The sequence below is a fragment of the Dermacentor albipictus genome, chromosome 9 (genome assembly GCF_038994185.2).
Source record: "Dermacentor albipictus isolate Rhodes 1998 colony chromosome 9, USDA_Dalb.pri_finalv2, whole genome shotgun sequence".
NCBI lineage: Eukaryota > Metazoa > Arthropoda > Arachnida > Ixodida > Ixodidae > Dermacentor > Dermacentor albipictus.
In genome coordinates this window covers 97,019,327-97,034,201 of record NC_091829.1, presented here as the reverse complement: position 1 = coordinate 97,034,201, position 14,875 = coordinate 97,019,327, and the positions used below count along the sequence as shown (strand labels likewise).

General features: G+C 43.3%; 1 protein-coding gene across 1 annotated transcript; it reads right to left on the bottom strand.

The window, feature by feature from the left end:
* Window positions 1-11,222, bottom strand: LOC139049535 (ubiquitin-conjugating enzyme E2 T-like). The gene is made up of 5 exons (XM_070525077.1): window positions 10,890-11,222; window positions 10,443-10,512; window positions 9,592-9,697; window positions 6,118-6,216; window positions 1-3,040 (listed from the first exon to the last, which is right to left on the bottom strand). Exons 1-5 carry the CDS (start codon window positions 10,996-10,998, stop codon window positions 2,963-2,965), a joined length of 462 nt encoding a protein of 153 aa, XP_070381178.1. The 5' UTR covers window positions 10,999-11,222; the 3' UTR covers window positions 1-2,962.
* Between the last annotated feature and the right edge of the window lie 3,653 nt (window positions 11,223-14,875).

The following is a 14,875-nucleotide window of genomic DNA, read 5'->3' as shown; positions in this document are numbered from 1 at the left end:
TGGCTCTCAAACATACATCTTTATTTCCAAACAGTGAAGATTGATTTCACAGTGTCTCTTGAAGGCTGGCACTTCTATATGCCAATGTTCTAGCAATAGATAAGGCACTAGTAATGAACAAACCAGACAATCTTCTCGGGACCTTTATGTAGTTCAGTGTACGCTAACATGAACATGAAGATGCTATCACATTGGCACATGTACACTGCTTATCTTACTCTGGTGACCATTTTTCAGCGGTTAACCACTGTTCGGATTAAGCCAAACTAGGTCAGCATTAAGTGTAGCAAAGCTAGTTGACACCGTCCAGTCAGCATGGAACTGCATGATGCTGAGTACATAGCACATTAATACATGGAACACGTTTTTGTAGCATTTGGAATGTTGAATTGCCTAGTGCTGGTATGTGCATCCATTTTGCACACCGCAGTGACCACGCTGTTGAACACAAATAGAATGCATGTGGTATCAATTTTAACTGACAACCATAAGGAACACATTTAGGCTGGTATTAACCCTGTAATGCCCCATGTATCACACACAAACCATCACATTCCCAGCATGGAAATCAACAAAGAATTCAGAGGAATTCCTCTGGTAGGCAATAAATAAACCAAATGGTTTGGGAAGTCTTAGTACATATGTATGTCAAAATTCAGTTTTCACTAGTGACAAATCTGAAGCTTACAGCTGGGAATAATGCTGTGCATGACACATGAACAATGCACAGTCAACATTACATGGTTAAAAGTGTCTGCATTGTGCAGCACAACATAGGTGGCGCCATGAATGAAAACGTTTGGTTCCTACCTAAGAGTGGAATTACGGTAAGGCTAGCTGAAGCCAGAAAAGCAGGAAATTGGGACGATTCGGGGCAAGCCATGTCTCCGTTACATCATTCCCCAATTTCATCACTTTGGCACAGAAAGCTGGTATGATCTGCTTGTTCTCCGTCCTTATTCCTTCGTAACAATTCCATACTTCCAAACATGCCACGTCAGTACATGATTCAGGAAGCTCCAATGCTTTGGCATCAACGTGTCATTACTTGGACAGTGCAAATTTAGTAATCAGCATTGTAAGTGTCCAATTCGCCAGTCTAGATATGCAAGAAACACAAACACATCTCAAATGGTACCATCTAAAATACTCTGTCAATTAGCTAAGAAAGCTGGACTTTGCTGAAATAAACTAGACATAAAATATTGGAAGTTTTGGAAAACCAGGCTTAATTCGTAAATTTGACTCTGGCTAATTTGATCCCAACTGAAGGTCCCAGCTGGTGCCCATAGATTTCTATGGGCCAGAACCTGTTACTTAAATCCCAAAATTGGCCGTCACCGGATAACTCAAACTTGACTCGTTGACATGAATGCACCTGACCCAAATTGTGACCCCAATCCAGACGCCAATGCCTGCAGTATCTGTATAGGCGGTGCTCGAGTACAGTGAATGCATTGGAAGACGCGTTCCCTCCCGCCAAAAACATGTATTTTTAGGCCTGGCTTGGGTAAATTTACAAGGAATAATAATAATTATTATCACATTTACACAATTCTAATATGCACCTTTTTTCCCCCAGAACACTGGGCTGAAAATTGCTTGCGTGTTGTAGCCTGATATGAAACCATGTTCACAAACACCTACCGTTAATGACCAGCATAATCACCATTGTCGTCACATGGCAACAGATTGAGTTCCCATGTAGGATGTCGACAACGGTGTGCTGCCTTCACTGTTTAATTACAAAAGCTCATTGGAAAGAGCAGTCATGTTACATGCTAAGCTAATGGCAACAAAGCCATATCATGCGCTTTCAGCGTTCAAGAGAACTGCACGTGTCATAGGATGAACCAGCAAAGCAGTTAGTCTAGGTTTGCTCCACTACCCCGTTTACAGAGCCACTTGATAAATGCAGAGTATCAAGCGCTTAGTAGACCATAAGAAAAACATTTTGCGCTCTGTAGACAGCGATAAACTGCTGTCTGAGAGTGGTGTCAATGTATATCGGGTGTAAATAAATTTCCATTCTGTGAAGATTAGCTTCACTGGTTTTGCCGTTTCCTGATGGTGGAGTCACGCTGCATCTTTCTTGTTAAAGGAGCTTATTCTAATGTAATTTTTACAATAGTTTCTTACTCTGGACTGCTAAAGACATGGTGAAAGTTAGATTCAGGGGTGTGTCAGAATAGGATCAATGCTGCCATACAAAGCAGCACTGTGTTTGAGTTTTCTTTCTGTTTCTTTTTTAATTCCAACCAATTCAAGGTCCCATCAAGGTTAACGGATGACGGTAGTAGTTGATTCTGCGGCAACATTATTGCCTCGAAGTATCAGAAATTTCAATGCTGTCATTGCAAAGGCAAATCATGCATGACAAATATGCTATGGTATCTTAAGTATTCTGTTTTGGTTGGTATTGGTTTCGAATGACATACCTTGAAACAGCTTCACAACGCCAAGGAAACATTCTGCTCCTTAGTTCACTAAAGCCTGAATTTTTTCTAAATGTGACTAGTGTAGCGCTTGATTAAAAAAAAAAAAGAAATGAATCCATAGGTCACCGTGCTGGTGTGATTACTAAAGCTAAAGCTCCCTCCAGAATGGCTTTCTTTTGCAGCTCATTTCCACGAAAGCTTCCATTGCATAATACAGAGTCCAATGTAAGGCTCCAAACCTGTCGGCACAGTAGAAAATTGTGACACTGTAACACGACGGTACACAGAACCTGATCATGAACATCACTGCAGGGCTGATCGTAAACATAAATAAAGGCATGAACAGGTTTGCTCAGTGAAGAGATTCTTGCAAGCCCATATGCTTAAAATCTTAAATAAGTAAAAGCATTGAGGTATGAAGAACTCATTCTTAGTTCCCAACTCTTCTTGCAGGATGAAATGAGGAAAACCCATTGGCCCAAACGGCCGCAGTGTAAACAAAACTGGGTCGGCGTGCCGAAGGCTCAGCCCATGGCGTGTCGTCGCGTGTGTTCTGCGGCCAGCCTGTTGAACATGTCCCTCTGGTACTTGAACTGGTCAGCCTGGGAAGAGGGGGATTGAAACAAAAAGTGGTACATAGGAGTCTCATTTCTTTGTGTTCCAGATGTTTTTCCAAAGTGCAACAAACTAAATTTCTGTCTAAGTAACACATTTGCAGGCTTTAAATTTGATAACAGTATGCTACTGAACATTTTAGTTTTTTTTAATAAGGAAATTTAGAAATTAGTTTTATGCTAATTATTGAATGAGTTCCTTCTTTCCTGTCGCTTTGTCTATGCCTGCCTCTTGATTTCTTTTCCTTTTCCAAGTTTTCTGGCATTCTCCTAGTATAGTAAAGTAATTTAAGATAATTAGTGTTCCTCAGGCGACATGGCCTCTTATTTTCTGCCACTGTCCCTCAAAGGCACCTTGTAATCAACGTTGAAGTCCTCCGAGTTGGAGTTCGAAAAAAAGTGTTCGAACTTCAGCATCACTCAAAATACAAACTAGCCTTTCGCACCAGCCTGCTACGTCTGCGAATCAGAGACAAGAGCAACACCAACAGTGGATAAGCTTTGCCGCACGACCTGTCGTATAAAGACGAAAGTCACAAAACCCATCATAACATTTCAGTTTAACCAAATTTTGAGCAGAAGGCGCCACCAGTTCACAAATGTTTCACGTACTTCACTTGCCTCGGGCATGGCTAGGGATGTGCATCAACAGCCACGTGATTACATTGGGGAGCAGCACCTAAAGGCGCTACAGGAACACTAGAGTCAAACAGTGAACCAATTTACTACACATAACATACGGTCAGGTTCTGGCTAAACCACTGTGTTGTAGGTGCTCATACTCTGCAGTGGCCACATCTACAGCCAAAGCTACAGAATCAATGTAGAATTTAAGCTGGGCTAGTCGGTCTATGTTCATGGTGGTGAACAGCGCGGCCGATGGGAGAAGTGGCACCACACATCTATCCTGCTCGCATCTGTTGTCTCGTTGTCTGCAGTGTACACCATGTTGCTGTGGAATGGGCACACATTTCAAGACCTCTGTGCTGGGTACAGTACTTGCAAAGCCTCCTGTATTTTTTAAACGCACTGCCCAGGGACAGTAAATTAAAGACCGCTTAGAGGGTGCCATGTTCCCAATAGTCGGTCACAATTTATGGGGCACTGTTAGCATCGTATCAACTTTCTTTCACTGCACGTCATGTGGAAACAAAGTAGTGAGTGCGGCACGGCAGCAGTACTTGGCGAACGTACTAGTCCATGCTCAAGCAACACGAGGTCCGGGAACGCGGCCCCAACACAGTGGACCACAGACTACCGTGTACTGTAGAGGAAGTCGGGAGGCATTGTAAAATATCAGGAGGTTACGGTCCCACATTTAAATGACACTCTTATACGAAATCACAACCACGTGAGCCCAACAGATAACGAAGCCAAGAAAAGCATAGGGGAAGTTATTCATAGTTGTAATTGAAATATAGAAATGATAAATTCAAGGGAAATGAAAGCGAACGTGAAAACAACTCGCCGCTTGCGAGTCAAACTTACAGCCTTCGCATTATGTGTTAGATACACTACCAATTAATTGTGCTAGGGCGACGTCACTTCCAATGTCCACAATATAGTGTATTTATGTGTGTGTAACAATGGGAGTGTTATTAGCCAGTTAGCATCACATAATGCGAAGATTGTGGGTTCGGCTTCTACTGGCAACAGGTTCTTTTTTTTATCCACTTTCATTTCCCGGTATTACTTATATACTTCAATTAACACTACATATAACTTACCCTATGCTTTCCTTGGCTTCGTTATCTGTTGGCTTCATATGGCAGAGATTAACAAAAAGTAAGTTCCCCCTTTTTTTTTTCAGTTTAGTGAAAAGATTGTATGCTAGTATTCACATCTGTCTTTAAACAGTCAAACCTGTTTATAACGAACTCGATAGTTCCACGAAACGAGATTGTTTTATCAGTAGTTCATTATGTATGAACCTGCCGTTAAAAACTACAATATTACCTACAATGAAGCTAGCATCAGCAGTTACAAGTTGACAGCACTTTGGTCCAAAAAACCAGATTTTCAGTGTCTTCTTTGTTCGCGGTGCATTCCCACACATAGCTGCAAACTTCTGTTAGACATGTTTATCTACAGAACGAAATGCGGCGGCTTGTCACTCTCTAAAAATGGCACCCAGATCCGATCGCCTGTCACATCAACTGCAAGTGCTGTCGGCATTTTTTATTTGTGAGCTTGTTATATATTTTACTACCAGTGAGACATGACTGAATTCTGCACACAAGAGTGAAGCGTTCTAGTTGGCCAGAAGCGTAAACTTCAGAAGCTACTGCGCAAAGTCGCCATTTTGCGAAGGTCTCAGACACCATGGTCTTGGCATTATGAATCGACATCAGCTCCACAAGAGTCGCAAAATTACATTATCTATGATGCTTCGGCCAAAAAAATATGTGATGTTCGAAAGATAAAACATCACTGCAAACCGTTACCAGCAATCGGCAACACATAAACAAAACCAAAATGCAAACGTGACCAAAACGTTGTTCCTAGCATCCTGGAAACACTAAGATGCAAAAATAATATGTGATTTGGCATAACCTTAAGTCCGCAAGCTGTAGTTGTAATATATGAGGCAGCTATTTCCTGGACAGCATCGCAGATCTAATACGACTGTATCGTAAAAATGCATGGAGTGAGACTCCTATGACCACTCTACTTGCCTAACTTCTGTAGGGTTACTTGCTAGACATGAAACGAAGTATAGGGTCAACCTTGTGATCAGTGTTGCAGTTTGCGTGAAGGTATCATTTGAGACAGGGAACATGAGACAAAAGCCCTGCAGCATTTAAACGAAGTAATTAAGTTACACAGTGTTGCCGTGATTTACAGTAAGGTACCTCCAATAAAATGTTTTTCACGAGACCATAGGAATAGAATGCAGCAGTAGCAAGGAAAAATTACTCAACGAACAAAACCTGGTTTCTATGATGGCATCATCATCATGGGGACCGCACTTAAGCAGCATCACAATGGGTAAATTGTAACGAGGGATAGATTAGTGAAGTTCCACTGCATATGACATTCACTGTCATGGATTGTAGTCAACTCACAAGTTCTGGCACAAGAGGATCGTCAGGATTTGGCTGTGCCAGCAGGGCGTGAAGTGACAGGAGGACGACCTTGAGGTTCAGCGATGGCCGCCAGCGACCCTGCACATAACATGCCATGACAAAGAGTCGATTGCCAAGATTTTACGAGCCTTGCCCTCTTGTTTCAGGGCCTACTAAAGTAAGCATTAGCGAAGATAGGCCGTGCAAACACATACATACAAAAGCCACTGGAATAGTGCCCGAATCTGAGCCAGCTGGTTCACCGTCAACTGTCAGCTGTCAACAACCGTCAGCTGAAGCAATGCACAAAAGAACATGAAGTCACGAGACTTCATGTTCATTACCACTGTCCTGTTCATAGAATATAATATGTTCACATATGCCAGCGGAGTGGGCAGGGAGCATTCCATCGTCTTCTTGATTAACAAACATCTGAAAACTATGCCCACATTCTTTATTGAAACATGAATATAGACAGCAGCACTTGCACGGTGAATCATGTCGCGTTTCTTTTGAGCATTGTTTCAGTAGACAGTTTGTGCAAACTGGCTACTTCCTCATGTCCCCTGACACTCTGCTTCCCCACATGACACATACGACCGCAGGAGTCAGCATCACAGTACGCAGCGACGACAACAGATGGTACCAGACTATACTGATGCTAGTGCCATCCGATGACTTGGATAGCTGAGGCAAAAGAGAGAAAGATAAAGTGCAAGAAAGTGCAGAACAGACCAGAATGGTGGAAGCCGAAAGATCAACGCAATGGGCATGAAACTCAGACGTATGCTCACAGCCGTTCACAGCACAAACATAATGAACAGCGGTAAATGCCAAAGCCATTAGCATATGTCTGTTGCTCTTAAGAATTATAGCAGCGCATTGGTGCAGCTTAAACAGAGACTGTAATGTATGCCTACTGTTCTGATTGGCCGTTTAACCAGGAAAATCAGTCGCTCACGTAGAACGCCACAATGGTATGTAAGCCGACGGCCTCGCCAGAGCCATCTCCAACTGCGATTATTCAGGGCAAACTGATGGACACCGCCAGAACAAGTTTGGGCAATTTCCAAAAAGACATTCCTTCACATGATTTGGGGCGACTAGGGAGCCAACAAGACACAGAAGCCCTTCTGGGATACCACTGGGCTCAAACTGCCTCATCTATGTTGGAGACGGGGTCATTGTGCTCTCCGCTTTCCCTGTTTGTGCACAGTGATGTGTGTATTTTTGAGGCCAAACCAACATTAACTTCTCCTCGGAGGAACGGAACTGCAATCCTATCGATTGGCAAGGAATGGTGTCGTCCGTATCCTGACTCTGGATTGGGGGAAAGTGACGGGACCAGGGCGACGGAAGTGTTAAAAGATGAGACGGACACTTGGTGATAGAGATTCGGCAGCTTGAACTTGAACACCTTGTACAAGGCAGCTTGAACTTGAGCATTTTGTACAAGAATGATGCAAAAAAGCATCATTCTTGTACAAAATGCAAATATGCAAATGCAAAAAGTGTTTTAAAACATCCTGGATGGCCCAGCTATACATTCTTTACTCCACCATGGTGCCTGAGGTTTGCACATCTTCAGACCCCCAGTCACAACAGTACCTTCCTGGAGCACATTTTTTTTACCAGATGCCATAAATTCAGAGTTGCAATCATGCAGTAGCAATTGTGCTGATGTGACTATCACTTATATATGTGAGCTAGAGAGGCTAGTGTGAAATTTCAGGCCAACGGCAAGACTGCCACCTTGCGGAACACGTTTCGCATGTAAGGAACAGCAAAACCAATGTGCCTTGGCAAAAAGTGCACGATGAGAGGCTACAAATTAAAAGGGCAGTAAATACATTATATTCAGTCGTATCCATGATCAGATTCTCCTCAACTACAAACAAAGCATTGCTATCGCTCACACAATGCTTCCACTGTATTCCAAGGAATTGTTCGACTCTTCCTAGAAATTAAGCGGGCACACGAACAACCTCATGAAGGCACATACACACCAGAAAATGATGATAAAACAGTCGCAGTCATGTTACACGCTGACAATCAAAACAAGCCCAGGTAAGATAACCAACCAGCTGAAATTAGTGAGCCTATTTACAATAGGTAGCAGCAGGCTACTGCTTGTTTCTAGATGTTCCAACCATGCTTGCTACAAGAAAAGGAATTGCAATACAGTTAAACCAATATGACAAGGTGCCCACTACGTTGGCACTTTCAAGTTCTCTTTTTTTTCCAGGTTTTCCCCAACTACTTTTACGAAAATTTCCTGGCGGTCTATGACCCTAGAGGTTCAGGCAAGGAAATATTACTGGGTTAAAACTTGCCAAGTTGTTATGCCATACCATAATTTTCCGTCAGCTGTAAATCGGGTGAGATGTACTATATCAATTTGACTGAATCAGCAAGTTTCATAATCTTTCAACCACCCAGCCAGGCTCACACTAATAAAACCAGCAAAAGACACCATTATTTGCGAATCTAGGTTCGGTTGAAAAATCTACTTCGTTCTGGCATATCACTAAATTCACAACTGTCATGATTACCCATTTAGTGCTTTATTTGAAGCAACCAGTGTGAAAATTCTTTCTTTTTTCCCTGAATTATCTGGAACTGACAAATCCCCTAAAATATCTACGAAAATTTTGACAGTAAACACTCCTGAATAAGTTATTTCTAAACTTATCACTTGGAAGTACTCATGCTAAAATAGTCACCTCTATGTGAGTACTTGAGCATGAGTTCTAACCTCCCGATACCCCTTGTACACTATATTTGCATAATACTTTCAATCCTTTCCAAAGTTAACTTGTGAGCGATTACATAAAATATTCATCCTGGCTATTAAGTCAGATGCATGCGCAGGTGCATGGAAGTGGTAAACACCCCGAATAAGTTATCTCTAAACTTAGTCTCAGGTTTTGGAGAAATCTATGTATTCACATACGAAAAGTAACCATAGTGTGCATTCCAACTACTGCTAGTTGGCATGAAAATCCATGATACAGCATCAAAATGTTAACCTGTTATGCAATGTTACACTTTCACCTCTGTTTACAAGAATTGAAATTTGGGTAAGCTTGTACGATTGCATGATGCCAATTGTATGATTGCATTGAGGATGCAAAAGTGACGACGACAAAAGAGAAAACAGAATAAGCACTAACTTCAAACTAAAGTTTATTCCCAACAAAAACCACTTCTTTAACCGCCATCACAAAAGTGATAAATCAAGAACACTCATGGCACGAGTGCCCTCAAAACACCAAAACACAATCTCTGTGTTGGGGTCAGGAAAAGCAGCATTTACCGTAACAAACATCAGGGTTTTTCACATTTTTTCACATACCAGTCAGTAATGAGAACCGACTTGAAAAACGATTGTATGCATGAGCCGTCTTCATGCCTCAAGAGGCTATGACAAGACGTTATGGTTAGCTGCCAGCCGAATCCCATTGCCTGCCTCACCTTCGGTGGCATCTGGAGCACATCTAGGCAGATGCGGCCCGTAGAGTCCACATTGGGGTGGTACACCGGTGTCTGGAAGACTGCAACGGGTGCCTCAAATGGGTACCTGCACAGTGCAGCCACCAGACAGAGAAATCCTCACCTCCATGCAGAAATACCTGTGCCAACAGGTTGCACGTTTGGGAAAGTTGGTCGATCATTTACCGTAAAGTGCAATCATCAGCCAGAATTTGAAAAGGATGGTTAAAGTCAACTCCGCCAGAGCAACACTGAAATATTGGAAGCATTGCACTGTTAGGGGTGCTTGATCACAAATTATCTCGCAACCGCATTACGAGATAAGGGCACCACCCACATAATTAACTGAACAACTAGTCATGTGACAGTTTCCAACGGACACAAGAGAGGCTACTCTTGAGAGTAGCGCCTTGTCCTGTCATCTCTGTTGTGTCCGTTGTTTTGCGCTAAACAAAGTAATTATGGATTCGCACCAAGTAGCCCGCCAACGCATTGTGCTGAACTATTTTTCACAGGTAATTTTGGCTACATCGTAAGAAGATTGAATTACGCTGCACTTAAGTAACAGTGTGAAAAAATTATTTTCTTTGCAAGGCTGCTGAATGAGATTATAAAGAAGCAACGGGCATGCATATATATTTGTTAAAATTTTCTTTCGCAGGATGCTTGATTCGATCGGCACCTCACAACTGTCTACGTATGTACCGGTGGACTTCGTAAGATTCTGTCGTTGAGCATGCGGGTGCACATTCTGGACGAGAAAGGCATGCGCTCATCAAGTTTCAAATGAGATACGAGAAATGACAGCAACAATGCGGCGTTTGGCAACGCACCTTTCGGGGATGCGAATGTTGAGCTTGAAGGTTCCGCCTTCGTATGGTGTTCCGCTAGCTCCGGTGATGGCTGCAACGATCGAAAGCAGCGACAGGCTCAGATAATGACACCAATCGTGTGCAGTAACACGAACTCGTCTCTTGAAGTCAACGAGGGTAGCGATGGGGGCTTGTTGGTGAATCGATCAGGAACACTTTTGATGAAGCGCGAAACCTAACACGGACGCGAGGGGGCACTTATAGAAAGGCACATATATCGCTGTGTGTTGTCTTTTTTTGATTGTGCCTTCTCATGTCTGTGTTAATTACGTTTCGCGCTGCATCAAAAGCGTCTCCCGAAACGTGATAACTGCGAAACAGGGGTAGAAACGAAACAATACTTGCGCTCCGTTACTCGACCCATTCACAAATGTACGGCCGTTCGCGCCTCGTAAACGAGATACTCACCAGCTTCAAAGTTGTCCAACATATCGGCGACCGGGTTGCACACGATGCCAGGAGGCAACTGCGAGTTTAGCATCTCCAGCTCTCTCTGAATACGCACGTTGCGAAGCATCGTAGCTCTCGGGAAATTCGTCCCGCAAGGCTGGGTGCGTCGATATACTTTTATGATAAGAGCTCCGTGCCCGTTTGTCCGTGCGACACTATGCTGGTAGGAAACTGACACACGCAAAAATCAGCATACAACTTCAAATGACTTATCGGCACGCAAGTCTGTTCGTAGTTCGTGGCTCGCGGTGTCGGCCGTCATTCCATAAAGGCGCGCGCCAGCTGGAAACGGATTGGCCAGCTGCGTTATGACGAAGGCCGTGAAATTGCTGTTCGCCTTATTTTGACGTCTCTGACTATTTTACCCCGCGCATTTTGAACAGAATTTTTGCACAGATGTGTCCTGTTCTATCCGTATTCTTACACCGTGGTTTTATGACAGTATTTTGCGCGGAGACAAATGCAGCCTCAAATCCTGCGGAATGCCTCTTGCTCATCGGTGGAACCATTGTGGAAGTAAACGGCCCCTCACTACACGGTTTACCGTGTTTCGCTCAGCACTATTCCTGCATGAGGTAAGGATCGAGGTGGTGTTATACATCATCGCGGCCATGAGTTCGTACAGCCTTGTTATCCTACGTCACGACTTCCAAAAATGTGCCGCAGTATAATTCAATTGCCTTATTTGGCTGTTTCGCCTGTTTTATTGTCGGAGGCCGGACTTACCGATGCAAAAGGCACGTTCTCTCGCGCAACCGAGTTGCAGGACGCGATCGTCGCTCATTCACACCGGCGACTCGCAGAGGTCGCGTGGCCAAGTACGTTTTGCAAACGGTCACTTTGTTCGAAAAGCGACTATTTTGGGTCGTCGTTCGATTTTTTTTTCTCTCAATCGACGTTTGCAGTCTCAAACTTACTGAACCAGTCAGCGGCGAAGAAACAGCCAGCTAGGACGTCTGTTGACGATTATTTTACACGGCGATGACTGTGCGCGCAGACGTGAACGGCAGCAACCGCGAAACATGTAGGTGTGAACCACGTGTGAACCTCGATCGGTCGATCTACCTTTGTCAATCGCCGGTCTCGGCGAGGGCAGGGAGTCTGGAGGTTTAGTGTAGACAGTGTAAAGACGCTGTGGTCAGTGGCGGCGCCGCGATAAAATAAAGAATCTGACTCTGTGTCGCTTCAAAATTCTTTCTCTCGATCCTCACTCCCGTTCCGGACCCCATAGGCGCTGAGCCGTGCTTCCGCAAGGACTGCAGAAGTAGCATCTTTTCCACAACACAGTTTACCACACCACACACTAGGTCGGCGTGTAAACATTTCGGAACTCTTGAAACCGCTTGCCACTGAGGACTTGTATGTCGTTATTTTCCGGGCAAAAGTTTCCAACAAGAAAGGCCATTATATATTACATTCCGCCCCCCCATTATTAATTATTATTATTATTATTATTATTATTATTATTATTATTATTATTATTATTATTATTATTATTATTATTATTATTATTATTATTGCTGTTGCATCACAGCTGCACTCTGGAGTAGCCAGCTGGGTGTGTTAATATTAAAAAAAAATAGAATATGAATCGAATAATTCGGCCTTCGAATCAAGTAGTCGGTATTCGTAAATATGAATATTCTTCAAATATTTTGAGTCCTATATGTGCAATCAAACGTACAATTTGAGCAAATATTCGATAAATTTAATCCCCGCGACCATACCAGACAAGAAAATTGGGAGGACGCCAGGCACGTACCCAGGATTTTTTTTCGGGGGGGGGCCCACCACCTCCATCATCATCATCATCATCATCATCATCATCATCATCATGTTTTATGTCCACTGCAGGACGAAGGCCTCTCGCGATCTCCATTTACCCCTGTCCTGCGCCAACCGATTCCAACTAGCGCCCGCGAATTTCCTAATTTCATCGCTCCACTTAGTGTTTTGTCGTCCTCGATTGCGTTTTCCTTCTCTTGGTACCCATTCTGTAACCCTAAATGTCCAACGGTTATCTAACCGGCGCATTTCATGACCTGCCCAGCTACATTTTTTCCTCTTGATGTCAATTAGAATATCGTCTATACCCGTTCGCTCTCTGATCCAAACCGCTCTCTTTCTCTCTCTTAACGTTATGCCTAGCAATCTTCGTTCGATCGCTCTTTTCGCGGTCCTTAACTCATTCTCAAGTCTCTGCCCCATATGTCAGCACTGGCAAAATGCACTGATTGCACACCTTACTTTTCAGTAATAATGGTAAGCTTCCAGTCAGGAGCTGGCAATGTCTGCCGTATGCAATCCAACCTATTTTTATTCTTCTGTGAATTTCCTTCTCATGATCAGGGTTCCCAGTGATTAATTGACCTAGGTAAACGTACTCCTTCACAGTCTCTAGTGGCCGACTGGCGATCCTGATCTCTTGTTCCTTTGCCCGGCTATTTATCATTATCGTCATCTTCTGCATATTAATATTCAACCCGACGGTTACACTCTCTCTGTTAAGGTCTCCAATCATTTGTTGTAACTCGTCTGCATTGTTGTTGAATAGAACAATGTCATCGGCAAACCGAAGGTTGCTGAGATATTTGCCGTTGGTCTTTACTCCTAAGCCTTCCCAGTTTAATAGCTTGAATTCATCTAAGCACGCAGTGAATAGCTTTGAACAAATTGTGTCTCCCTGTCACACCCATTTCTCTATAGGTATCTCCCTGCTTTTCTTGTATAGAATTAAGGTAGCTGTAGAACCTCTGTATATATTCTTACGCGAAGGACGAACCAGTAAGACGAGAAACTATTTACAGATTATATTTACAACAACGGTTGCAGCGCTGACCGGTTAGATTCACAGCGCGAGCCCAGTTCGTTCTTCCTACTCTTTTCTGGAGTGATGGCGCCCACGCACCTCGTTCAAACAAACAAATACCACACGCATGTAGCAATATTTTTCAAGCTTTTTACGTAAGCGTTCTGTAGTCCTTGATTACGTTGTGCCTCTAGACTGCTGGTATCTCTACTGAATCAAATGCATTTTTGTAATCTATATAAACCACATAGAGAGGCTTATTGTACTCTGCAGATTTCGCGATAACCTGATTGATGACATGGATGTGATCCATTGTAAGGTATCTCTTCCTGAAGCCAGCCTGTTCCCTTGGTTGACAAAATCCAGTGTTGCCCTTATTTTATTGGAGATTATTTTGGTAAATATCTTATATAATACTGGGAGCAAGCTAATGGTTCTATAATTTTTCAATTCCTTAACGTCTCCTTTTTTTGTGGATTAGTATAATGTCTGCATTCTTCCGGTTTTCTGGGACCCTTGCAGTCGATATGCACTTCGTATAAAGACCCGCCAGTTTTCCAAGCATTATGTCGCCTCCATCTTTGATTAGATGGACTGTTACTCCACCTTCTCCCCCCGCTCTTTATCGTTTCATGTCTTGCAGGGCCCTTCTGACCTCATTGCTAGTTATAGGAGAGTTTCTGTATGCTGTTCATTACTGTGTCAAAGTGAGGTATCGTGACTCCTCTGGTTACTGTATACAGGTCAGCTTAGAATTTTTCCGCTGCTTTTACTGTATCTTCAAGATTGCTTATGACATTATCCCTCTTATCTTTTAGTGCATACATCATGGTTTGTCCTATGCCAGGTTTCTTTTTTACTGATTTCAGGCTGCGTTCATTTTTTTCCGGCTTCTTCAGTCTTTCACATGTTATAGTTTCGAATATCAGTTATTTTCGCCTTGTGGATCAGTTTTGACAGTTCCGCGAATTGCGTAACGCTGTGCGGCCGCCCGTCCCATGCAACCACGTAGAGCGCAGGACTCTGCGATTCTAGACGTACTGCGCTCACCGAGAAAGGTTAGAAAAACACCCACATAAGCACACCAGAGAAGTGGCTGCGTGAGGCGGTTCAACCGATAACTGTAGAAGCGTCA

Coding starts and splice junctions, on each gene's coding strand:
- LOC139049535 (XM_070525077.1), bottom strand. CDS start 10,998: ATGCTTCGCAACGTGCGTATTCAGAGAGAGCTGGAGATGCTAAACTCG. Junction 9,698..10,442: donor AACATTCGCATCCCCGAAAG/GTGCGTTGCCAA, acceptor TGCACTGTGCAG/GTACCCATTTGAGGCACCCG. Junction 3,041..6,117: donor ATCCTCTTGTGCCAGAACTT/GTGAGTTGACTA, acceptor CCCTCTTCCCAG/GCTGACCAGTTCAAGTACCA.